A 27,198-nucleotide genomic window follows, 5' to 3' on the forward strand; every position below is an offset into this window, starting at 1 on the left:
TAGAGTAGTATGATCTTGATCTATAGTATAAGACTAAGAGAGACAAAGATAGGCCTACCTCCGTGACATAAGTTGAGGCTTGATGCCATGGTGCTAAGTGAATGCATACCACTAGTTTCCACCAGTAAAGAAAAGATCAGGGGCGGATCCAGCAATTCCGTAAAGGGGGGGGGGGGGGGCGTAAACAATATTTCTGGTGCTACTTCCGGGTTTCATCTCATTTTTTCTTTTTATTTCTTTTGTTTTAACAACAAATAGAGGAGGCGCACGCCCTTTGCGCCCCCTCTGGATCCGCCACTGAAGATGGATATCAGCCTTTAAAATTAATGAATTATTTCAATGACTTGCTGATGTTTTTTGGTCAATTTGTTTTTAAGTGTGCATTGTGCTAAATGTAAATCTACACTCCTGCACAAAGCTACTCTTTCCTAGACAGAAAGATCCGCCTGTCCGGAGGAGTCTTTTATATTTTTGATGTTATCGCTCTCCTCCGGAGGGGATCCGTGAAGCCAGACGCAGTCTCCGCGGAACATTCCCCACGACCAGATACAGACCGATCTATCGGTCAAGCTCTTTCAATGCTTTCGATCAGTTTCATGCACAGGAATTGTCATTTTTCCATGGAAAAATTCCAGGTAATTTATAGGCCTATAGATTCAGAAAAAAAGCTCTGATGAGACATTGATTTGTGGTCTAATTATGAAGGACAATTATTGTATGCCTTAAAATCACATTAATTGAGATGGCCTGACCAGATGCTCTGACCAGATGCTTTCTGTACAGCGTCAGGGCTGTGTATAGTTAGAATTAAGAGTGAGGCATAAAAGAAAAGAGAGAGAGAGAGAGAAACAAAATGTCAAGGCTACAGATCATAACCACATAGAAACTGAGCAGAAAAGACACTTGTATTTACTGTATGATATAGATCGACTTGGCTTTGCCAGAGAAGGTAAAGGGATCGTATAGTTTTGGTTGAAACCTAATTTCAGGTTTCTAACATTTTTTGTTTTTGTTTGAGGTACGGTAATGAGAAACCTTGTATGAAATATGAAAGAGCATGTCATTATACGAGGAATTCAACATTTATTTGATGAAAATTGGCTTTGAAGTGGCTGAGATATCCAAAAAAGAGCGATTCTGATAGAGTGTGAGACCCACACTTTATTACGATCGCTTTGTTTTACTTTGTTTTTGGGTGTTTCTGTCATTCCAAATCCGATTTTCATCAAATAAACTTTGAATTCCTCTTAAAATGGTATGCTCTGTACTATATCATAAGTGTTTTCTTGGTATCTCGCAAAAAGTTAAAAGCTCAATTCTCATCTCCACCAATACTGTACCATCCCTCTAAGAGGGTATGGATTTAGGTTGATTGAGACCTCATTGCTTCAGTCATGTAAATACTAAGTGTTTATGTCTTGAAATTCAACTTATGTCTCAAGCAAATATGCTTTTGGGCTAAAGGATTTTTATTTCTTTCTGTTGGTCAGCCTTGCTTATCTTTTTCTTTGTCTGTCTTTTCCAAAGCTGTGGATGCTGTTGAGACAGATAGACAGACAGAGCTGATTATGATATGATAGGGAAGAATTGTTGTTTCTCTGACATGCATGAATATATCAAAGAGCAAAATGTCCTGAAACAAGATTTCATGTATAGTATACTGTTTTTTATGTATTTTAAATGAATAACACTTTAAAAAGGTCTATAGATGCATTAAGTAACAGGCATATGGCAAAAAAGGTAATTAAAGAAGGATGTAGGGTACAATTCTCAATGACTTTCCTTTAGTACTGCCAGAGCTTGTATAGTGTTTGGTTGTGCTCAAATATTGATGATGCTCTTTCTCATCACTGTAGGCCCTATTTTAAGCAATGTGAAGTATCCCCTTAGCAAAAATTCAAAGATGGATGAAAATGGTTACTTAATTTGACTGCAAATTTAATTTGAATTGATGCTTTTATCTTTCATGTTCTTATAGTTGACACCAGGTGACCTTAAAGGGAAGTGTGATGATTGCTGTATCAGGGGGGAAAGGTCAAGACAGGTGATGTGGTGAATGTGGTTGGACACAATGACCAAACCAGGCTTTCCTCAGGCCCGCAGAGATCACTGTAAAATTTACGTCGTGAAGACCAGTGGTGTTGGGTCATCAAAGATACGATGCCGACTCATCAGGCTCAAAGATGTTAAGGTCATCTTGAAGAACATACATATGGCACATCCAGGATTCTCAGAGCAACACTTCCCAGGTGTCCTGAAGGTGGAACCCTCTGGGCAGGACCATCCCAGGAGGCACTCATCAGGAGTGTGGAAGGAGAGTGTGACATCATGGAGAGCTCCCACCAGGAGACATCGGCTTCCCCGTCGTTTGAGGGATTATGTCCTGGACAAGACTGTAGTCCATCTCATAGAGTTCAATGACTGGTTTTATGGTGTCCAGACTGATGCAGCCAACACTCCTCCAGTAGAGAGGTCATCTCGCAAAGAAGCCTGTGGTGGAGTTGTAAAGAGGAAGTCTAGAGGAGGGCTTGTCAAACCAGAGATTAGAGGGAGGCTGCTGATTAGGAAGAGACAGAAAGGAGTAAAAGAAAGTCTTGGCTGTCAGAACATGACAGGAATTTGGTACAAGTCTCTTTCGCATACACCACAAAGATCAGCATCATTGACCTTGCAAGAGACATCCTGTGACAGAATAGTAGGAAGAGAACTTAAGCTCAGGTCAGGAAAAGAAAATTGTTTTGAGACAGAGACTGTGAGACAGACAAAGATCAGAGACAGACCTAAGTCTAAGAAAACTAGTTGTAGTAGGCAACTCTTTCAGACATCAGGTAGTGCGCCAAGGAGAGGAGAAGGTCCAGGGTCAAATAATGGACTATCTCTTCCAGCAATGCTGCCTTTACAATCAGAGAAGACAGTCTCTTCCCTTCAGGGTTGCAGGAGAAGAGGCAGGCCAAGGAAAAATGCAAGCATCAATGCACAACAGCCAGCAGAGGGTGACAGAATTCCAGACCTCTCTGCAAAGCTTCCATTTAAAAGGAAGAGAGGTATTCAACCATCAGACAAGAGATCAGGAAGGCTTGTAGATGGCAGATCAAGAAAAGCAAACAATGTAGAACAGAGAAGGAATAGGACTACCAGACCAGATTCCAAGAGAGCTGCTCATTCCAAGCATTCTTCAAGAGGAAGGTCACGAAAACTGAAAACTGAAGATGCATTCTTTGCCAATTGTGGTCAACAGTTCAACTCTCAGGCTTCAAAGAAGCCAAGAGGAAGACCCAGAATCTCTGTGCATAACACACAAAAACAATGTGGCAACCCCACAGAGTTCATCCTGCAAAGCAGTAATGCCTGTTCATCCAAAGCTTCTTCACCTATGAAGGTGTGCCGACGCCCAAGGAAACCAAGGGGTGATGCTGGTGTAAGCAAATGGGGATTTACCCGAGAGGCAAAAGGATGCAAACGAGGGGATCGTATGGAGCACAAAAGGATAGAGACGGAGACGAAAGCTTCTACCGCTTTCCTCACAAGTCTGCTGATGTCAGAAAATTGTAGTAGCTCTGGGTATGATGTGGCACCCTTCATCGTTCAACCTCATCTTCCAGTCCAGGAACAGTGTTCCAGACAGAACTACATTGGAGATGATGGAGGAAGCTCTTTGAGTACGTCCAAGGAGCATCAACAGAGCATTATGTCTAGATCTCAAAATATCACAAATCCAGCTGCCTCACAAGCTAGAAGAAGACGCTGTGAGAATGGTAACAGTGTTACTAGGGTTTTGGTGGAAGCGGGGAGACATGTTTCCAATGGCGCCATGAGAAGGAGTAAGAGGTTGCAGGCCAAGGAGGATTGCAGGAGGTACAAGGAGCTGTGGTGTAATGGAGGAGCCAGAGTGTCAGAGAGGGCTACAATTCCCACCATGGCTACCCTCAAATACAGCAGGAGAGGACCAGAAGGTAGTCACATGAGTCCAAGAAATATGAGAAATACACAAAATACAGGTGAGAGCTAAGATCAATTTTCAGTTTCAGGTTTCATGTAGCTTTCATGGTGGCTACATCAAATCCATCTGATGCACTTGTTACTTTTGCACTAGGCGAGGAGATGTTCATTAAGTCATTAGGTAAGTCATTAAGTCAATCTATTTTCTTGATCTCTGAGCATATGTTTACTGTTAGCATTACAGTTGGAAATATCACATTTACTTTTTGTAATTTTGTCTTGAAGTCTGAACTCCTCTTTTATGATTGTTTACCCTGCCTGTGCTTTATTTGCTGTTAGGCACGCCCATTGGAGTGTTGTTTTGTACCAATTCGCACAGACATCTGGAAGAAAGGTAGAAACAGTGTAATCCTCTTTAATTTCCAACATGTCATCATTACCTTCCCATTGGGCTGAGGCATATTGTTATATACCTGTGTGGGCTCGATGACTTACAGTTGATTCAAGTCCAGAGGAATTAGATGATGAAAAAGCGTAACAAGTTATTGCTGATAATGTTTAGAAATGTAAAGTGTATAGTGGCCAATTCAGATATGGGTTTCCAGATGAAGTATCAAAATTTTCTTACAATCAAGTTTTGATTTACTGAAAGATGGAAAGGAAAGTGTTTTGTGTATATTCATGTATAATGCTAAATCATTTGATGATGAAATGAATTTTCTGATTCCTGCTGTAGACTCATTGCTCCAGGAGTTTGTAGCCATCTGTCCTTCGATGTCAGATATGCCTTTCTCGGATGAAGAATGTCTCTCACTGCTAGCGGAGACTCCTCTGTTTGCTGAGTGTGGTCCTGATTCTGCAGTCACAACATCACTGAGACAGCCACATGTCAATATTAAAAGGTATTTAAGATCATAACACTGCATTTTTGGACTGTATGTATGACATGATTGCAGTTTAGAATAGCTCCCACAATATATTCTGGTTGACAGTTTAAAATTTGGTGGAAGGCACAGCACAAAATTTGCCATAGTGCAGTGATTGATATGATTGATATGTGAATGAATTAATTGTTTTACATGAAATATCTGAATATTTATTATATTTCCCATAATTTTGCAGTGGGAATTTTTGTGGTTCTGTGTTTCCCTGTTGATCTGAAATGGACATTTATTGATGTTCATACTACCTTCTTCCACAGCCCCACCCTGCCAAATTCTTGAAGGTACTTTCTCTGATTTATGGTATTGCTTGATCATTATTTCAGCATTTGCTCCATATGTGTATATATATGGTACAAGTGTATCTCCATGTAGTGACTTTCAGTCAGCTTGCAAATGATATATGCAAAAATTAATTTTCAAGAGTTATTTTGATCATTAGGTAGGGTAATAGATCTATGAATCATAAAGGCAATTGTGCTGGTCCTCAGATTGAGTGCACTAAAATTGGCAATGTAATCTAGTGTGGCATAATTGTCTGCATGATGTCCATCTTCAATGACTGGGAAGCACATGTTCAATAATGATGTCTGTGATGATGATTTTGTTGGCAGGTATGAGAAGGAGAGGCAAATTCATAATCCTGGTCCTCCACCCAGAGTGAGACGTCTCTATGGGGAATTCCTCCTTGATGAGTTTTCTGTGCACCTCCTAGCCAGTCGCCGTGGTAACGCATCACCAAAGGGAGACGAGCACAACTCAGGCAGCGATGACTCTTCTCCATCTCATGGCATCTGCAGTATGGATGGATGTAGGATGGCCTCCTTCTTTGGAAGTGCGTCCAGGAGCAGTGTCCAAAAGCTACAGGAGCTTGGACTTGACCTGATCACCAAAGATGGAGGAAAGGGCTGCCAAGGAAGCACTGAGTATGATGATACAGGATTGCACCCCCACAGGACCAGCAGTATGGTTTCACTTGACCAAAGTAAGCCAAAATCTGATCCCCAAAAGTCCCACTGTGTATATTTGTATTATGTTGTGTATACTTGTAATATGCATAGCAAAATGGTTACTTTACTTTAATAACAATCTTTATGAATTGCGGATAGTGTGCTTTGTTTGTGTAAAATATATCAACTATGTTCAGTGATTTAGCTTGTATTGCCTGCACAACCTCTTTGTTGCAAAGCGGAAAGGTATCAAGGAGATGAAGGGGTTGACTGTTGATAGAATATCTGCTTGTCACACAGGTGGTTTTGCAGAGCTGTGCCCTGAATCAGAGAGAGGCACATCTAAATCAGAGCAGGTTGACAGGCAAACCAAGGTGAGATGCATGGCTTCATTGTGATGTTTTAAATAGGCAGTTTGGGACTGATCGTTTTCCATACTATTTCATGACTAGAGATACTCCCGATCCACTTCTCCTTACTTTGAAGTTTAGAAGATATTCAGAGATTTCTAAAAGGAGAATCTACATTGATAAAACAATGTTTTGAAAAGAAGACAAAGAAAAGAAAAGTCACTTGAAAACAGCCTACTATCAAGAATATGCTATACTGTTCCATAGTCAATGACTTCATGCTGTGGATGTGAAATTAGATGATTTTTTTTTTTGTTAGGACAGAGGAAGGTACTGTGTCTCAAACTAATTTTTGTTAATATATTCTTTTCTCTCACAGAGCACTTATACACAGAGAATTCGTGGTAATATGTATTTCTTAATTCTTAAAACTAAAAGGAAAGTATGAGCCAAGATGAAATCCTGCCAGAAGAAGTGTGGCTGCCTACATACATCATACACCGGGATGACACAACCGTCCTCTTCCACCCACTCGGACAGTGGAGTGCATCGGAAGAGGCGTGGCGCATCCCAAAGGTCCTCTGGAGGAGGCCAGCCGATGGAGCCTGGTTTGTGAATGAGCTCCTGGGAGACACTACAGCAGCCAAGGCCTGCTTTGTCCCTGAGGATGCCTGGCTGGCAAGCTGGGGACTCTGCCCGGGAGACTCCCGAATATACAGCGTAGGTCCACCCCTGCTGCAACCAATGCCTGATGTCTTTGATCCTGCAGATGGAGGAATGGTGGACACCCTTAAAGGTATGACCGTTCTCAACAGGCATCATCCAGAGGAGCTGTCTTGTTGTCCCATACCTGGAATGCCTTTGCCTGTTACTTGGCAGCAAAGTTACCAGAAAGGAAGAGCCACTTCTGACTCTAGTGCCTGGTATCACCAACTTAGAGACTCATCCAGTCCTTCACCTCTGATCCAGAAGGCTACAGGTGTTTGTGATGCTTCCACATTAAAGTCCAGACCTCTACCAGACCCAGATGTTTGTCTCCAGTCTGTCTCCAGGACTACCCACCACTTGGAGTCTCCATCATCAACTGTTGACAAGTCTTTGGTGCTTCATCATGAGGGAGATCTTGTAGAGCTTCATGCTCGTGGTGAATGCCAGGCAAGTGTACATACCTTTCCGTCACCCTATCATATTTTCTTTGATGTTCAGAAATTATGTTCTTCATAATGCAGGTAAAACAGGAATAGAATGATATATCAAACTTGAGAAGAATGTATTGTCCAGCATATCTTGTTAAAGGTGCATAGTCCCGGTAGTGTAGAGGGCGCTGTTGATGATGATGCCGATCACCGTCAGCATTGATACGAAGATTACCGAAGTTGAGCTGTCATCAAGAGTAAAGTGCGTAGGTGTTTCTAAGTATTAAACGTTGCTTTCATTGTTTTCTCTGCGCATCGCGCAGTCTGTAGTAATGCCAGGGTGCGTGCATATGTGCTTGTTATCATGACATCACAAAAGAGGTTTGCTAAAGCTGTCATCCCCCTCAGCCGAATCATGAGCCAAACTGTGACCGGACCACTGACTACAGAATTGGACTTCTTCGGATTCGGGGAAGTGGGCCAAAGCGTAAGCGCTAAAGAGGAGTTGATAGCATAGGTCTCTATAGGAAACTTGCGCCGTGCGCCTGCGTATGCATTTGACTAAAACACTGGGACCATGCACCTTTAAGACTTTAAGATGAACTAATTCATATATGAAGCTTGTGGGATTTGAATTGCAAGTTGAATATAATGCCTTCTATTCAGCCATTTTCAGCTTTGGATCCTGAATTAAAGCTACCAAGTTGCCTGAGGTGTTATTGAACGCTTAAAGTGTGTGCAAAATCAGTTTTAGTTCATGAAACAAATCATTTGATCAACTTTAATTGCAGAGTGCATGACATCAGCAGTCCTCAGTTGATTTAATGCTTGATTAGACTTTGTCTTTGATTAGTTAAATGGTTTGTTTGTTTGTTTGTTTGTTTGTTTGTTTTAGGATGTGGCCATTGGCAGATGGGATGGGCTGGATGCAATGGCTACTCCATTGCTTGCGAGTAATGGCCTTCAAATAGCTACATCACCTTCAACAGTCCTACTAACCAGCCTTGAACCAGCTTTTGTGTCTCCTGATGCAGTCTTGTCACATGCCCTCGATCATGGGCCATTTCCACACCAAGATGTCAGCCATCATGACCATCAAACTTCCGGGTATCTGCAACATTTGATCAAAAGATGGCCTAGCCTTCTCAGTAACCAGAGGGATAGATATGCTTGGCTTGTTGAATTTAACTTAATGGGTCTCCAAATCAAACTAGATCACTACCTCATTAAGTTGATATGTGATTGATTCATTTGTCTACATTTTATGTCATCTTTTATGTTATTTCTAGAGCCAAAAGCTCCCTAATGTCATACTGTTCTGTGAGTGGTTGAAAATGTGTATCTGGTGTTTTTTGTTTTTTGTTTTGTATCTGTAAATAGGAGTTTCTGCAATTTACAAGCTTTGCTTCTCAGCATGACTCCTATCTTTTCCACCTCATGTACTAGTATATGTTAACTCTTTTTAGCTATCTGTCATGTTTGTGTAATCATTGATTTCTTGTCTTCACCCAATACCGAGGTATTACACCGTACAATTTCTGTAATTTGTTTTCTTGGTGGAATTGCACAAATAATAAATTGAATTGAATTGAATTGAAAAAATGTTACTCTCATCACTGACCTGTGATTCCGTATATCTAGCAAAATATTTAGATTTCTGAGACACATAAATCCAGTGGCGGATCCAGAAGAGGGTGCACTGGGTGTGCACCCCCTTTATTTTTTTGTTGAAATAAAAGAAAAAAATGAAAGGGGGCGTGTGTGCCCCCTTTTATTTTTTTATTTTGCACCCCCCCCCCCCCCTTTCCGGTAATGTACAGTCAAGTAAACACATTGTGAATCTAGCTTTTGAGACAGGCATACTAATTTGTTTAGACTTAATATAGCATAGATGTAATATTTCAGTTAAACAGGGTGCACATCTCTGTGTAGACAATCATACCTCAATTTCTGGGTGCTGTGATTTAGAGGTGCTGTTTCATGGTATGCTCTCTATTCTAGATCTTCCAGTGAGCTACAGCAGTACGAAGCACAGGATACATCTAATGACGTCCATGTGCCATCTACAGTACAGGAAGCTCTTGGCATGGTCCAGGTAGGCAATATTTGAATTTTGGGTTAGAGTAATTTTGATCTCCACAGACACTCTCTTATGACAGCTATTGCTTCTACTATGTTTCAGAGATGGATTTCTCATTTATTTTTCATTCATTTATTTATGGGACCTTGTTACTTTAGAATGGTGAATTATGCAAGAACCTAAACAACATAGCCTGTCTTAAATTATTTGGTTACTTTTATGATTAATTATTTTCCAAGTATGTGCCATTATGCCATTTTTTAAGCAAAACTGGTAAGCACTTCAGTGTTGTACAGGTGACTCCCATTATAATGAAGTTCTTGGGACCAGAAGTTTTCATTCATTATGCCAAAATTTTGTTATAGCCAAGCAATGAAGTATATAAAAGATATATATAGATGACAATTTTGGAACCTGAACTTTTATTTCATTGAAGCAAGATTTTCATTATTAACAGTGTTCATTGTGATGGGCGTGAACCATACAAGTTCTGTTTATTTTCACACTACATGTGTATGTTATATAATGAGTTATCCTCTTTTGCTCCTCATACAAAATTTTTGCTTTGTTTGCTTTGTTTTTTTCAGGATTGTGAAGATGTGGATAGCCTTGGACAACTTCTGTTTGGGTGGTGCATGTTGGAGGTTCCCTTCAGAAGGAATTGGGATGTCATTGGCATGATGGATGGAAAGCTAAAGGGATCCAGGCCCCAGTCTGCCCAGGACTTCTGCAGGTTTGCTTGTGGCTTTCACGCAGCCTCACAGAAAGGTAGGAAAAATGGGATTCTTACTGGCATTTATTTGGTCTTTCTTGTACTGGAGATTTTCAAGTGCTAGTGGAATTATTGCTAAGAAGAGTGTAATTCGCAGATATACCTGGTAGCCATTTGATTGAAAAGTGTCACATTTCCGTATCAGATCAGTGAAAATGTAGAATCGGGCAGATAAGAACTGTATAGTATTAAGAATGTCACTATTATCAGCCATCATGAGGAAAGATAAACATATCAGTGCACATTATTCATGTAATGATAGAATGCATATGCAAACATAGTAGTTAAACTGTATATGTGGCTATAAAAGGACTGTTAGTCAACCCCTGTCTATATGGAGAGACCTAGGAGAACATCTTGATTTGTTTTGGCCTATGTCAGTAAGAGTTATATGAATATAGATTAAAGATTATTTTGACAAAATTATTCATCAAATGTGATTTTGTTTATTGTACCAATGTCATTCAGCAACTCGGTATCATAAAGAATGTTGTAATTGATGTATCCATGTCAGAATTCATCAAAAAGTCCAAATAATGGTCTTTGCAGTCTCTCTGAATGAAGAACTTATTCGTGAGTAGAATTAGTGAAATTTTAGTGAATGATTGATCAAATTTGGGAGATGTAGCCTTGCAAGGAATCAACCAAAGGAGCAATTAAGTTAGGTGTCAATATTATGCAATAGGCACCTTTTGTCTAGGAATGAAATTATCACCTCTGTAATCAGTATGTAAATGGGATGGTGGCACACATTTGCTCCTGTGACAATTGCTGCGGTCTCATTTTCTCAAAGGACTTAGGATAAGAGTTATAGGGTTCTAGGTTTAGTTTGATGTGAGGATTAGGGTTAGGGTTATGTATGTGGGTAGAATGTATGTTTGGCATAGCGTGCAGATATTTCATGGGAGCAATTGTAGCAGGAGCAAATGTCATGGAACCAAATGGGATACATCACCAACTGGTCTTATATTGGGGCTTGCGGTAGCCTGTTCAAGGTCTATAGTATGAAGCATTTGCTGTTGCACAACCCTTCCCACCTTTGATGAGGTGGTGGAGATTTCTGTTTATGCCTTGATAGCAGAGAAGTTTACATATATGACACAAATACTTACAAGAGTCCTGACCGAGCTATGTGACAGAAACATAGTCTCCATCTTTTGATTGCTACTCGTCCTATTGAGGGATGGTACTGATCATGATATTAGGTTCATTTTTTTTTCCTTTGCTCTCTTATGGTATTCTCTTCTTTTTATCTCTGAGAAGCTCACTTCACCACTCCCTTCGAGGACCAGTCCACCATCATCCGTCTCGGACTAGCAGCCTTCAACAGGTGCCGAGATTGCCATCAGATGTCACAGGTGAAGCTTGATGAAGATGCTTACTGCATCCTTCAGATGATTCTGCACCTCAAGCTTCCACTGACTGAGGTCCTGGCATCCTCACCTGGTCTGTTGCCATGGCTACCAGGAAAGCCTGATAGACTGCTGCTTAGAGGTGTGCTGACAGTACTAATTGACTTTGACCCCTTCACAGCCTTCAGCATCCTTCAAGGTGGGCCTTCAACGTTTTGTTACTTCATTGTTCTCACGCACCATATTCAGTTGGATGTTTCCAGATCGCATGAACATAGAGAAGTTCTAAACTAAAGATGATTTAGTACCGGTAATTCAATGAAAGACATTTCTTGCACTTTTAACAATTTTATAGTCTTGCTCAGCACCCAGACTTCTTTTCATGTTTTTAGAAATGTGGGCTAAGATTGGAATAAAAGGAGTTTTAAAACAGTTTAGTTTGTCTTATGACTGTTTGACATATTTGCACCAAAATATTCGTTTCATTATTTCAGGTAACTATAGATCAATAAGTGTAATGGGGATAATAGGAGATGAAAGATATGTTGTTTGCTTTTTTATCCAAGTCAACTGCTGTCAAGTAGTTAAAAGTACTTGCCCAATAATGAATAGTTAATACAATGTATATGTGTAAAGGTTCATGAGAAGTGCTAAGGTCAGGAATGATTTCAGAGTGTGACATTTCAAATGCATCTCCTGTGTTACACCTGTGAAAAGCTGGAGAATTGTTTAATTTGCCTAGGAATCGGTTGGACCCACTTGTGCTTGGAGGAACCAGGTATCAGGGAGGTTTTTGGTGAACAGCTCAGCAGTCTTGTGGAAGTCTTGCTGGACTGCGGAAACTACCAGCACTGCCGCACTACCCTCACTCACCTCCTCAACTATGACGGTATGTCGATGACAAAGATGTAGTTGCAAGTTGCATATTGGGGCAAAGAGTACCCCCTTTTGCTATGAATACAGATGACTCCCGGGACCAGTATTTTCTTTCATTATTGCTGAACAAGTATGTATACGTAGATGTATTAATGTTAATTTTCGGACCTGAATTTCCACTTCGTTGTAATGAGATTAAGCTGTGTGTTTGTTGAACGGGAGTACCATGTATTCATTGATAGTCTGGTTCAAAATGATCTCTGTCTAGTATGGTGGTAACAAACTCTGTTGATGGAAGTTTAGCCTTTCCGAAGGTGAATGGTTGTTTATGTGACATACAGAAATAGAAATTTGCTGAAGCAAAGTACTATGAAATACCAAGCTCATATGCAGGGTGTTTGAGTAGATATATTCTTACACATACCAGTAATGACATGAATTAGTTAAAGGTTTAGACTTTTAAGACCACAATATCAGGGGCTAACAGATTTTTACTTTCACAAATCATTGAATTTGGAAGACACATCATTATGACTCCTTTTGTAATCTGAATTTATGAAAAGTTGTGATTTTTTTGTTAAGAATTGACTAGTTTTTTGCAAGCAAAATTGTAGGCTCTACTTTGTTATGACAATATGTAAGAAAACAGATTTTCTCAGCAAGAGAGAACATACATTCTGAGTTTGCATTTTGTTTGTGCTGTTTCCAAAATGTAGATGAGAGACAATCTTGCTGTCAACTGTACAACAGCCTCCTCAGCAAGGTACTTGATACGTGTGGCAAATGTCCTTCAGCCATGACCATCTTTGAAGACATGATGGATGCTGGTTTGGTGGTCAACACCCCAACCTTGAGCAAACTCCTCACGTTGATGTGGAAGTCACCGGACGAAGAAGGATATGAGGATGCGCTCTGCGTGTATCACTACGGACTCGGTCTCGGGGTGTATCCAGTCCACACGAGGCGGGGCAATGTTTGGGGGGCCACCGTCTTCCTAGGCGCTTCTGACGCCGAGATATTCTTCACCCTGAGGACGCTCCTGGACCAACTCCTGGACTGGCTGGCTGCGGAGTTCAGAACTGGTGGTCCTGGCCCTACTGATGATGGAGGAGTTGTTGAAAGTGGTGTTTTGGAGGAGAGAGTCACTGACAGGCATCCCAAAGGCCACACCCTTGAGGGCGTGGTGCCAGCATCTGGTCCTCTGAACAGGCAGCTGATATGTCATGAAGGTATAGTGCAGAGTGTGAGCATCTACGTCAACCTCAGGGAATCTCCAGATGCAGTGAGGGACTGCCTCCTGACGGAGGACGAAATGTCAATTGACGTGTTTGCCAGGATGCTGAGCACCAAGAAGGCGATTCAGAACTCGCTGAGGGAGCACTTCCAACCCCTGACCGTCAGACTCCATGCGGATGGGTCAAGCGATGGGTCCTCCAACTATGCTTACACCCTTGCTTTCAACCAAGAACCACTCAGTTCCTGGTTACAAGACCTTCTGGACTAGTTTCAAGTCTAACTGTAGAACCGAGTTACAGAGGTGATGTTACACAAAGTCCAAGTTTTTTTTTTCTTTATTGCTCGTTCCTGCAAGAAAAAATAGCTTCAACATTGTCTGACATGTACCTATCATGCTTTGATGCTTGTGCAATAACAACAAAAAACGTAAGTTATTGTCAGGTATTTATCCATATGACAATCATGCATATAACACAACTTTCTCACATGAGTGAATACATTGCCAAAGTAAATACAAAACCAAAGATGTTATTTATCTGCAGTATGTGATGAAAGTACTACCTTGTGTGTGAGCAATGCTAAACAGCAAAAGTGTGTGCCCAATCATGTTCTGAAATACAGTTTGTTTTTATCAGGGTTTTTTTTTTTTTGAAGATATTTATTGCAAACATACCAAAGTTTAAGAGGTTTTACTGCCATATGCTGAAGTTTCATATTTATACTACTGTTAAAGTAGTTTTATAGCTAATAGAAACTTAAGTGGAAGTAGTTTTATAGCTAGTATATTTTTGAAAAGATGTGGTGCAGGCACTTGCCTACAAACTTTTTAATGAATGATGGTAGTTCTTGTCATGTAATCCTCTCAAACCAGGGCCAGGTTTGAATGGGTGCGTGACAATGATTATGCTGACAATAGATGCTAAGATCACTAAAAGCTACAGTGGAAACTCAACTACATTGGAACAATGATACCTAATGTATTGAAATATGTGACAGTACAATTTTTTTCCCCTCGAGATGCAAAAAAGAATTGTTCTTCGTCATCTTTTTTTTTTAATGCTACATACATCAAAGTACCTGATATACAAGAAACCAAGTTTCCAATGTACTTGATTGGAAAGAGGCCATTAATTGTTTAAGAGTCAAGAAAGGAGATGCAATTGCAAGATGTTATTGCTGTTAGTGCTTAGCAACACAGGAGATGCAGTGGCAATCATGAAAACTGTAATTTATACTTTTGCCGTAGAATAGAGTCAGTGCATTCAGGTTAGATTTGCCTCCAGAGAAAAACAAAAATTTATTTCATTATGGTCATTCATCTGACAAACTTGAGTGTTAACCAATGTTTTTTATGAGTGTGTCTTCTTCCCAACTACATTTTTTTTTTAAAGATGAAGATATAGCATTGATACTATCAAGATATGTATTTTTTATTCAAGTGAAGTTGAGTTCACCTTTGCTTGACAAATGTGTTAAGATATGAAGAACAAAGCAAGTGTGGAACCACTGGATTAGTGTCATTACTGGTACTTCTCTAAGCTTACATCAAAATGTTATTTTTTTTCCAGAAAATTTCCCATGTTGGCTCTTGTCAAAGAGCATACAATTGAATTATGGTATTCACATTAAGAGGCATTTGTACTCGCTCACTCACAGTAGCTGTTGTGTTTTTCTTTAGTTTCTAAGAAAAATTAAATCCTACTTATTCTGTTCTAGCAATGTGCTGATGGTAGTGATTCTGAGTCTATCAGTATGTTTCTGTTCTGCTACCACGCTGCTTTTCAGATGGGTAGCATTAATAGCTTTCTTATACATGTATTGTTATAATGCTTTGGTGAATACCTAAAAGTGTTTTCTCAATATTTCAAGTTTGTTTCAATGTTGAGGTATTGTTCTGTGTATCTGATACTTTAGAACTTTTATTTGTTGTCTTCAATTCAGACATATTCTTTTTGATTCTGAATACAGTGCACTCCCGTTGTAACGAAATGCTCGGGACCGGCGGTTTTCTTTCGTTATAACGAAATTTCGTTATAACCGAACAAATACAATATATATCGAAAACAAGGAAGCCACGCATATATAATGATATTCTGTTTGTTGAATACTCGTCATACACTGGAAAGCTATGTGAACAATAAAACAAATAGTTAATCAATTTCAGATTATTGTATTACAATAACGCAAGTTCCCCTTGGAAACTGTGCGTGACACACCCAGCGAACACACAGTGATGTGACGCGTTCGCCCATGCAGAGACGCTGTAAATGCCTTGTTCCGCTACGTATTTTCGAAAGCGATCAGCATGTCGTTATAACGGAGCACATTTCTTTTGTTTTTCTTTGTCAGAGGTGCTCGGAATAGACTTCGTTGTAACGAAAATTTCGCTATAACCGTGTTCGTTATAAGCAAATTTTGTACCATAGACTTTAATGGCGATAATTTTGAGACCAGAAGTTTTACTTCGTTATAACGAAATGTGTTATAACCGTGTTCGTTGTAACGGGAGTGCACTGTACATCATTTTGGACATGAACCAAGCTATGGTTTCATTCTATAACAATTTGAACTTTGTGTTGAAGAAAGTATTTCATTTTTGATGTGTTCTTAAACAGGTGGGCATTAAATTTCTCAACAATACAGTGTATTTGTATTTTACTTTGGACCCAACAGTGCTATTTGCCATAATTCTTGTCACACAATATACATGCAAAACAAAACAGGAATTAGAAGTTCTCTTCAGATTTTTATTTCAGATTTTTGACAGATGTGCTGCTACATTAAGAATGCATGAACAATATCGTTACGAAATTATGGAACACTAAGGTTTTGTTTATTCATTTAATCTTGCCAATTGTGCACAGAGTTGTATACACCAATGCAGATGCCTAGTGGTCATCAAACTGCTGTCATTATAATTTACAAGGCACAGGGAACAGTGTAAGAGGTCTAAAATTACCATTGCAGAATTGTAGCTGCTAATTCAACAGTTTAGGAGGCAACATATCCATTATTCATGGTACAATAGAGAACAGCGCCATCTATTGAACAACTTTGATTTTTTGGTCACTTGCCTAACATTGTGTAGTGCACAGGTTGTATAAGTTGGGATTTACAAAAAGAATAAGAAGTTCTGTCTCCCACGAATCTTGGTGCCGTAATGTTAAATTAGTACAAGTAATGATTTTATGGTCTTCATTATACCTCTAACTCATGCAGTTAAACATAGAGTGTATGTTACAGTACTTTCTTATTCCATAAATGTGTAGACAAGCATACAAATGATTACTTATAGTCAATGATGTATTGGTTGCAAAGTGGACTTTTGTACTAGATACAAACAGTTATCTGGTAAAAATAAGCTCTTTGTGTTAATTTGAAAAAGAAGAAGAAGAAGAAGAAGAATACTCTTGTTCAATAACTGCATAGCGCTCAGGGGAACTTTGAAGTCAAACACCTGGGCTTAAAGGGCATGCAAAAACATCAATGCTGCAAGGAAATGCTGTTAGCTGCTGTACTGAATGTTGATCATATCTGTATGAATGCCATTTGTGCAACAGTGCAATGCATTGTTGGAGAATAAGTTGTGCATTTACTGTGGAGAAATATTTCTCACAGAGTATGTGTTATTTTGCCATACGCGGCAGACATGCCAAAAGAGAAAAGAGAACAAGGTTGCCAGTTAGGCATTAAACCAGTGCTTGTAAAAACAGAAATTGCATTTATTTGTACTTCATTTCTGAGAGTGAAACTGAAATTCTGTGACAAAGTGATGTGAACTGCAGTACTCTACATTATAGATTCTCAGTATGAAATATGCACACAAAATAACTGACTGAATGATATGAATTATCACAATATAAAATGGTTTATTTCCCCACCCCATTTCCTTGATTTTTTTTCCCCCAGAAACTATGGTAAACTTTTTCAAATTGTGCAAAAGTATCACAAATACACATACACAATATCATACATATTCCTTTCCTCTAGGTAGATACTGAACAATGTTTATTTCAAGGAAAGTGATGGTGAGATTTACTTCTGGTGTATTCTTGCATCATTAGAGTGTCATACCACTGGCACACATATATTGGAGAATTTTAACTGCAAGCATTGATAGTATTTCAATGCCTATGGTACTCTGTGAAGAGGCAGGAGAGAACTAACATTGCCTTTCATTTTACTATCTTACATATATATATATATTTTTTTTTTTCTTCTTCAGAGGGACAGCATTTTATGTTTGCCATTCAAGCAAACAAATGCACTTTTTTTTTCCATGTACGTACTTGAGAGAATTACTGTTCAAGCACACAATGCCCCAATGTAATTTCATACAAGTGATAATGAACACGCTGCACAGCATATTTTGCCTAAAATGTAACCCACTGGATTTGGAGAGATGATTTTTATTCTTCTATTGACCATTGCTTCTTATACTGTATAAGCTGTTATTTTCGCGAGGGTTTAATTTTCACAAATTTCATGAATCACTGCTGAACTGCGAATTTAACAAAGTGCAAAAATGTCGCCATACGCTAGGCCAATACTAATACAGTAGTGTGTTTACGTTAAGCCTCGGTGTCAAATCTCGGAAACATCTCGCGAAAATGTCCGTGACCTCCCCATTCATGAAAATATCTTTATGTGAAAATAACAGCTTATGCAGTACATGTATTTACATACTGATGAGCAGGTTGTAAATATCTATACAGCAGAGACAAGAGTATCTTCATTCTATTCTTCATCAGCTTGACATCTGAGGGCGCTCTTCAGTTTCTTGAGGTTTGGTCTACTGCTGCCTGGTCTCTTGTTTGTTTTCTTGGCTCCGTCTTCTTCCCTCATTCCAGGATTCTAGGAAAGAAGACATGAACTAGAAGATAATGGGCACGAACCTGTCTCAACGATATCGATTTAGGTCATGTAAATGGTGAAATGCTATTTTTATAGATGTGATGAATATCAGTTTGGGGAAATCTTTCTCCCCTACTTACTGCTTATTGGGCAGCAGCATTACCACTGACCTGAAGCCAGATTATGACAGTTACATGATGATGTTAGAACAAATATCCAAGCCTTGCTTCTCTTCCATTCTCTCTTGGTCTTATATTCATGATTAATTAGCCTCGAAAATGGCAAGTGACATAAATGAAAGGGTTTGATTGATTGTTTGTTCGTTGTTTTATGGCGGAGAGAGTACAGTTATAGAAGTTTTCCTTTGACTGTTAGGCTCTGTATAATATGCAGAAAAGAAAGAAAATTCCCTTCATTCATGAAAAGAAAAGAGAAGTCCGCAGTTTCTTACCTGTCTTATTTGGCCGTGTTGCTGACTCTGCTGTTGATAAGGTGCAATACCTTGACTTGAAGTCCATGTTGGCTGAGGGTTTGGTCAAGCAAGGTGAGGAGAATAAAAGCATAGGCAAAGTTTAAAGGGGAAGGCTAGTAACTGATCAGTGGGAATCAGTGGAAATGCTGGGAGATGATTGTTCCAATCATTATGGGATTCATTCAAGAGTTCATTGTATATCTATTGTTGTGTGAAAATGATTTGCTTCAAAATGGTCTCATATTCAAGTAATGTGCAGTTTAATGCTTCCAGGTTAGCGTCCCTGGTCAGTGACGGAGCATTAATATGCACATTACTTGAATATGAGACCGTTCTGAAGCAAATCATTTTCACACAACAATAGATATACAATGAACTCTTGAATGAATCCCATAAGGATTGGAACAATCATCTCCCAGCATTTCCACTGATTCCCACTGATCAGTTACTAGCCTTCCCCTTTAATACCCAGGTAAACGATATGTGTCATTACAAAGAATCTATTATATATATCCGTGCTTTCCTTGTTTTCGTTATATAATATTGTATTTGTTCGGTTATAACGAAATTTCGTTATAACGAAAGAAAACTGCTGGCCCCCGAGCATTTCGTTATAACGGGAGTGCACTGTAACAGGAGTCCGCTGTACAGGGGAACCTCATTATAACGAGCTGCTTTGAACCTCTGAAATTTCCTCAGATCAGGAATCGTGTTAAAAAACGAAAGAATATAAAAGTAATGGGACCTACAAAATAATTTTATTCCAGTAGGTATCTTGTTACATTCAAACTTGCTACATGTGTAACGAGGTTCCACTGAACAAATTTGGTTCTGAAGTTAAACCAAAAAGACAAGTATATGTCTTCACCTGATGAGTGCTCACAGGTGGAATAACTTCTTGTTTGACTGCAGCAGCTCCAGAGTGTTGCCGATGAAGTTGTTGCTGCCACTGCTGCCGCTGTAGTTGGTCAATCTGTTGCTGCAGGGCTTGGCACAAGCCTTCCAGCGAGTCGTCTCGGCATCCCTCCAGCTCTGCATGAAGTCTGCAACAAAGTACATGTATTGCTTACTTTGCCATACATGAATATTTGATGACTAAGTGCACACATAAACTGGCACTCTTTCCCTCTCTCTCTCTTTCCATTATAATATGAATATATACAGTACTAATATATATTCAAACACATGTGTATGTATGTGTACATAATATTTCGGATGTGTGAATGTGCGTTTACATTACCACTAAGCAACGCATAGATTGACATTTCTGAGTTTTGGAGATGTTTTGAATATTTTCCTCGGCTTATATGTCACTTTACAAATAATACAGTCAAACCTGTCTTAGCAACCACCTGTCTATAGTGGACACCTGCTGTACAACCACTAAATGCTATTCCCTCCAAAAGAAAAAGGAATGATAAAGAACCCGTTTATACCAGCCAGCTGTCTATAATGGCCACTCTTTCTGTCTCCCTTGGGTGACCGCTACAGACAGGTTTGACTGTAGTTTCATTCACAGTTGTAATGACACAAGTAGATTATATTCACCTGGTTTTAACACCCAAAAAAACTCCCCCCAAAACCACAACAACAATCAAAGTTACCAGTTGGAGGAGGAACTGTTATTTCTGGGAAATGGCACAACTGATTCTTTCCACGAGTTATGTAACTGGATCCGTACCTTTTGAATTCAGGATCTGAATGGGGCTTTTCTGCAACATGCAACTTTTCCGCTTCCAGTTGTGCAGTCTTTGCTTTCTCCTTGCTCAGCCTGCTTTCAGCATCTATGAAAAGATGGAGGAAAAGTGTACATTCACTACCACCTGAAACTTTTGAAGCCAATCTGCAGATGTGAATTAGACTTTAGTCTCAGAGTAACAGGATTTTTGTCATTGGTGAATTTGCATTGAGGAAAGGTGGATCTCGTGTAACATCATGTTCTTCAATAACTTTTTAAAACTCATTTTCAAGAATGTGGCACGGACCCTTAGTGAATATGGTTATTTGAATATGCAAATAATAAATTAATTTGCGCTTATCTGTCACGAATAGTGCCATAATTTCAGAGGAGAGATTTTATGATAGAGTAATTTCATATCTCAAGTAGATGTATGATTTACGGTAAACTGACTTTTATATTCGTGTACCATAATCAGGAATATATGAAACATGATTTAATGTGATGAATTTCTTCCATCAATGAATACCATCTTTATAAATCTTGCACAATGGACAAACCACCAAGAATGATGTACAATGTTTTGAAATTCTTACTACCATACTGCAAATCCACTTCTACTGGCTCTACTCCTGTTCATGCACCTACTTTTTTTTTTCAACGACAAATCAAACAATTTCAATGGATTCTGAAAGGGATGATTTGTGAATGCAAGATTTCTAGTTCACCTTTTATCTCCTGTTTCAATCTTTCATTCTCCTTTTCCATTGCCAGCTTCTCCTGATCAATAGATGTCAGCATGTCTTTCTGTTTTCTGCTGACCTCCAATTCTGTGGAGGGAAGTGAACAATGTCTACAATGTTTTGATGTGAAAAACAAGCTATGAAGTCAAGTTAAGAGCAGGAAACTTGGCTCTCAACCACTCATATTACTGGGCATATTTTTAAGCAATGATGTGGACTTCATTGGAAGTCAAAAGCCTCTAATCTTATATCTCTGGCTTAGGATAGGTCATCATACATATGTTTTTGTATAAGTTGATTTACCTGCAATTTATGTGTACCAGGTTGTTATTCAGTTCGGAGGGTCTTTGCAGCTTTGCAAAGATTGAAAATTGAAAGCTGTTGCAGATTTATGCTTACTTGGTAAATGACCGATTATGGGCTGCTGTTACTTGTTAACTTTGTATTTTCTTGACTTGGTGACACAACAATTCTTGTCAGTTCAGACCAAAGTCCCAGGTTTATAACCTGCATTCTCTGCATGTATAACTTGCAGGAAAAGCTATTGCCTTCACACAAATAATAGTGGAATTCAGCTGGTAAATTCAGCACAGGTGCTTGCTGTTTGAGGCCTTACTTTGAGGCCCAAAAAAGTTATTAATTTATTGATAAAATCTGAACATTTCTGAAGTCGTCACACCCGCCATCAGCTCTGCCTGCCTTGTCTTCAAGACTGCAACTTTTTCCCTGACTGCACACAATCTCAGCTCATGCCCCTTGCTAGCCAGTCCGTAGTCCTCTACAAATCTGGACACATTAGCAGAGAACATCTCCAGTTCCTTGCTCTGTAGCGTCTGTAAGTTTTCCTTGATGAATATAAAAAAAATAATCCTTATAAGATTTTTTTTTTCCAGTACAATGTACTCAAGAAAACATGCTTTTGCAAGTCCTAGCTCTGCTGATCTCCTTTACAAAGAGGGTATGAAAAATATTGGCATTGATAATGGCAAAGAATTGGCATGCATTACCTGAACTCAAATGAAGAACCCCCCAAACTTTGTTTATCCATGATTAATTTGCAGATTCTATTTGTTGTTGTTGTTGTTGTTGTTGTTGTTGTTGTTGTTGTTGTTTGGTGGTGTTTTTTTCTTTGGGGGGGGGGAGGCGATTCAATAGGTTTGATGTGCCGACTTTAGGTGCAATTTTATGATGAATCTCATCAAACTACAATTGCAGTAATCATCCCTTGCTGTTTTGAACATAAAGACAAGGCAACTTGCCAATCAATAATAGCATGAATGCCACTCTCATGTCTGTGAGCATCTAACAGCCTGTGATATTCTTCTCTATCTTCAAATTTATGTGTTCATATTATACATACGTGCATGCTTGCACACATACTCATTCAGTCACCTACATGCACACACACGCAGCATATACTAGTACACAGATGCAGAAATATTCTTCAATTCAACTTATGGCATAATACCATAAAAGGGGCTTTGAATTACATCCAAGTCAAAAAGTGGGTAATGACTTGAGAACTTGCCAGGACCATTTAATTGAGCTTTGCCTTAATGGGAAATAGACATTTGAGTAATTGATCCTACGATATCTCAATGTTGCACATCTGCCCAATATTAGTAGCGCATTTAAAGCTATTGGTCAGGGGGAAAAAAAGTGAACAAAAGGTGAGTCCCATTCAATAAAAGCTGCAAGGATAGTAATTCTGGCTAGAATAGCAACTTCCCATCGTAACAACCAATCGGGAAGCAGGATTCTTGTCATTACTATGACAATAGCCATAGCAGCAAGAGTTACTATCATTGCAACTTCCAGTTATGAAATGGGGTGATGGACTACCATTTGTTTAACAAGGGCCTGCTTCTGCCCAGTCAGATCTGCCAACTGCTCTGTCAATATGGACTCTTTGTTGTGCACCCATCGACATTCAAGCTCCTCTGCTGATAACTCTTCCGTCTGGTGGAAAGGATGAAAAACAGTCAGAAAGAAACAAAGAAACAAACAGTTAAACACACACACACACACACACACATACAAATGCATGCATTCATGTCTTATAGGAGTCTGTCAATGACCCTAACATTCTTGGGGAAGTAATATACTAGTATATCACAACTATGCAAGCACTTGCGCATGTACTACAGAATGCCAGAAAAGAATTACATGTATGTCACTGCAATAGGATCTGAATAAGAATTATGCCATTGCAATAGGATTTGAATAAACCACTAGTCTGCGCTTGCATGTATTAAGACATATGACTTTTGTAATGTTTGTTCTTTTTAATATCATGTCTTTGTATCATTGTTTGTACAGAGCACCGAAATAATCTGTCTGTTTTTATAATTATGATTGTAAAACATGTGCAATTCAGCCTTTGGCTGCCAGACATGATTTTTAATAAAACCTGTTCAATTCAATTCAATTCAATTCAATTCAATTCAATGACAGATTATTTGTAGATGATGGCTCAGTTCACCAAGATAAAAAGTTAGCATTCATGGCAAGCTTATTGTCCTCTTGCATGTTTGTTCTTTATCAAATCTAGTCATTAGAATTAAAGATGGTAGTTTTCAAATTGATAAAAGATGAGAAGTTACTCAGCTTACCCTGGCAGATACATCAGAACGCAGAGCCACGACCTTGGCCTGTGTAGTGTGCAGGAGATGGCTTGTGGCTGATATCTTGCTCTTTACTGCCGAGGAATAATGACAATACTGAATGCGCAACAGACATTTTCACCTCAAACAGAATGGATGTATAGCAACGGCACACGTATAAATAAGGGTACTATTTAAGACACAACATTAAACATTTTGCTTTAAAGCCACTTATGACGGCACCCACTGTCAGTGTAGAGCATTTACATACATTTCCATAGTAATCACATATATATATTAGACCTCCTACTGTATATAAGAGCTAACTTCAGTATATTGTCGCCTACACATTTTCTACGGCTATGTCTAACACCATGTCTAGAGGTACTGATTGTACAATAAGCATTGTGGACTACCACTGTACCAGGTTCAAATGAAATCATTTATTATTACTTTAGGGCCTTAGGCCCTAGGCCTAGCCCCTATTTATAAATTTCTCATTTTTGGGAAAGAAGACAAAGTATTGCAATTAAATATTTATGCATCTAGGCCTATAAAGTGCAGGTAACTAACACAATCAATCAGTAAAACTACATTTCCATTGATTACATTTTCCCTTCTTCATTAACTTTAATATTTGGAACTTCAATTTTTAAACTGTAAAATCTAGGCAACTATCTAGCATATGTGGATTGTGAATGCTGATAGATGTAGTGGTCTATATCCATATGTTGTGGTCATTTCTAGCTTCAAATGTCTTGCTCTTGAGTCCCAATTAAATTAGACACAGGTTTCTAAATGTATCTAGAGGTTGGTTCTATCCTAATTTGACAACAAATGGCTAGGTCATTGTCATTAACTTAAGATCATTAATATATCCATGGCAGACTGCCCTGAAGTTTATGGTCTTTGACTCTTAGTCGTCACTCTTAGTCTTACAGAGTTAGTAGCTCTATACCGGGATTGAAAAGTGAGTGACTCAAAAGTCAGATTTAGAGTCTGCATCAGAGACGACGCTTAACGCTGGCTCTGATTTAGACTACAGTCGCGACCAATCAGGACATTTCAAAATGTCCACTTGCTTTTGGACTAGTCGAACGGATAGATCTATTCAGCGAACTGTTCTCGTGTCATGTTACAAAGTATTTTGTTCTTTTCAGGATGAACATTCTAGACAGAATGTAATCTTCAAAGAATTGAAGTTCTAACTCAAATAGCAACGTGTGACTTTCCAGGGTCACTTTGCGTCATATTTATATAGCACAACTGTACTGAATTAGCAGCTCACTTCTGACAATGAAGTAACGTTAGAACTATAAAGGGCCTAACGTTAGATGCCTATCTCGGAAAAGTTGCCCAGTTTTTGTACTACTGTACTGACACTGTAACGTTAGATTTGTTTCTTCTAACGTCAGATGTCTAACGGTTAGACCTATTAGAACGTCTAGATCTAGATTATCTACTCCAGAAGTAGGCCTACCTAGAAACTAATTAGGTCTAACGTTACTAGGGGATACAATCTGTAGATCATAGATGTCTACTAACGTTAAGTAGTAAATCTAAGTTAGAACATTGTTTATCTACTCTACGTTAGGTCTAACGTTGACCGACAAGTCTGTCTTTAATTCCGGAGAAAAACTTCTCATTTATAATGACATTTGCTGGGTCAGTTTTTCGCTTCTTAACTGACCCAGCAAATGTCATTTATGATATTATAAATGAGAAGTTTTTCGCGGAATTAGGCAGACTTGTCGGTCAGGGTCTAACGTTAGACTGTGCACGTGGCGGTATCTGAAGAACGGTACATAGAGAGCTTCTACAGATAACTGAGGCAAGGCCCGAGGCTTGGCAATGGACGAACATGGTTACATGAATATCAACAATATCCACAGTACAACAGGATTCAGACACGTCTAATCTAACAGAACATTTAGAGTAAACCGTTACGACTTTTTCTATTGTATACGGAGCGCCCGAGGCCCCGCGGCCGGGATTAACGTTAGACCCTAACCGTGAGAAGATTCAATCCAACTGAGATAACTCACTGTCATTTAAGAGGTTCTTCCGTTCCCTCGCCCTCTGTTCCGATTGCAGAATTTGTACAAAGAGCTCGTTCAAGCTCATTATTATAAGGTCGTATCTATTTTTTGTCTATTCGATGGGAAAGGCAACAGTTGTTCTAGCGTTTCTGAACCCTACTTCTCGTGTGGATGATGCACTTTATGTATACGGTACACGTAGACGTTACGCAGCGCATGCGCAGGCCAATATTGTATAGCGTTTAGGTACGGTCGCGGTGGTACAATGGTACAACGTCGGGCCGGGCGCGGCCAGGGGCCCGTTGCATAAAACTTACCGTTGAATTTCAATGGTAACTACCGTCAAAATTAGGCATCACAACCAATCAGCATCAAGGATTATAAAATTTACCGCTAATTTGAAGACTTACCGCTAGAAAGGAGCGGTAAGTCCAGCGGTAAGGGTTTTATGCAACAGAGCCCTGGCCTGCGCCTGGCATAGCATGACAGGCGCGCGCATCGACAGGTGGCATGGTCTACATGGTACACAAAGAGAGATTTTCCCCAGTGGTGGGGAGGAGAAAAATCTCTTTGATGGTAAGTACAGTGGGTACGTATACGGTCTTCATTACATTACAACTCTACTCGTAGTACATGATGTGTACTGTCTGTAGTCAATTAAAATTCGATTAAGGTACATGTACATTGTACTACGAGTAACATAGCTTGCGATCAAGCGCGATCAACCAATCAAGCACGGAACCTCTCAATGTACAGATTGATGGATTTTCCCCGAGGTTGTACGTACACGACCGATTTCACAAACTCTGGATATCTATTTGACTCGTGGACCAATACAATACACTGAAGGTAGGCCCTATTAATGTATTTGCCAACCTTTAAAACACAAGCTATTTCTTATTTATGAAATAGCCAAAGCTTGATTTCCTATGCATACTGGACTCCACAACAAATTCCGCATTTGAATGAGATTAGCCCAGAATAGACTATATTAATTGGAAGGATCAAGAGCAACCGAGGCGACAATCCTGACCAGGCGATGAACAGGCTCTGACCTAAAGCATCATTCCTGAAAGTAAAGTAAAGTAGAGCCTAAATCAGCCGCCGCGCCACCTCCTCACCCCCTTCCCACGCACACACGAACACAATAACAAAAAAAAAAAAAAAAAGAACGAAA

General features: G+C 39.3%; 1 protein-coding gene across 1 annotated transcript; it reads right to left on the reverse strand.

The window, feature by feature from the left end:
* Positions 1–18,369: 18,369 nt before the first annotated feature.
* LOC139713973 (coiled-coil domain-containing protein 172-like) lies at positions 18,370–26,106 on the reverse strand. Its single transcript, XM_071625700.1, has 9 exons — positions 26,028–26,106; positions 23,992–24,077; positions 23,222–23,338; positions 22,059–22,224; positions 21,365–21,466; positions 20,640–20,742; positions 19,827–20,001; positions 18,938–19,009; positions 18,370–18,486 (listed from the first exon to the last, which is right to left on the reverse strand). Exons 1-9 carry the CDS (start codon positions 26,104–26,106, stop codon positions 18,370–18,372), a joined length of 1,017 nt encoding a protein of 338 aa, XP_071481801.1.
* Between the last annotated feature and the right edge of the window lie 1,092 nt (positions 26,107–27,198).

This window comes from Diadema antillarum, unplaced genomic scaffold, assembly GCF_040938485.1.
Source record: "Diadema antillarum isolate AM-2024a unplaced genomic scaffold, OU_Dant_1.0 seq00002114_RagTag, whole genome shotgun sequence".
Lineage (NCBI taxonomy): Eukaryota > Metazoa > Echinodermata > Echinoidea > Diadematoida > Diadematidae > Diadema > Diadema antillarum.

Coding starts and splice junctions, on each gene's coding strand:
- LOC139713973 (XM_071625700.1), bottom strand. CDS start 26,106: ATGAGCTTGAACGAGCTCTTTGTACAAATTCTGCAATCGGAACAGAGG. Junction 23,339..23,991: donor GTTCTGATGTATCTGCCAGG/GTAAGCTGAGTA, acceptor CCTTTCCACCAG/ACGGAAGAGTTATCAGCAGA. Junction 21,467..22,058: donor GCAGGCAGAGCTGATGGCGG/GTGTGACGACTT, acceptor TTCCCTCCACAG/AATTGGAGGTCAGCAGAAAA.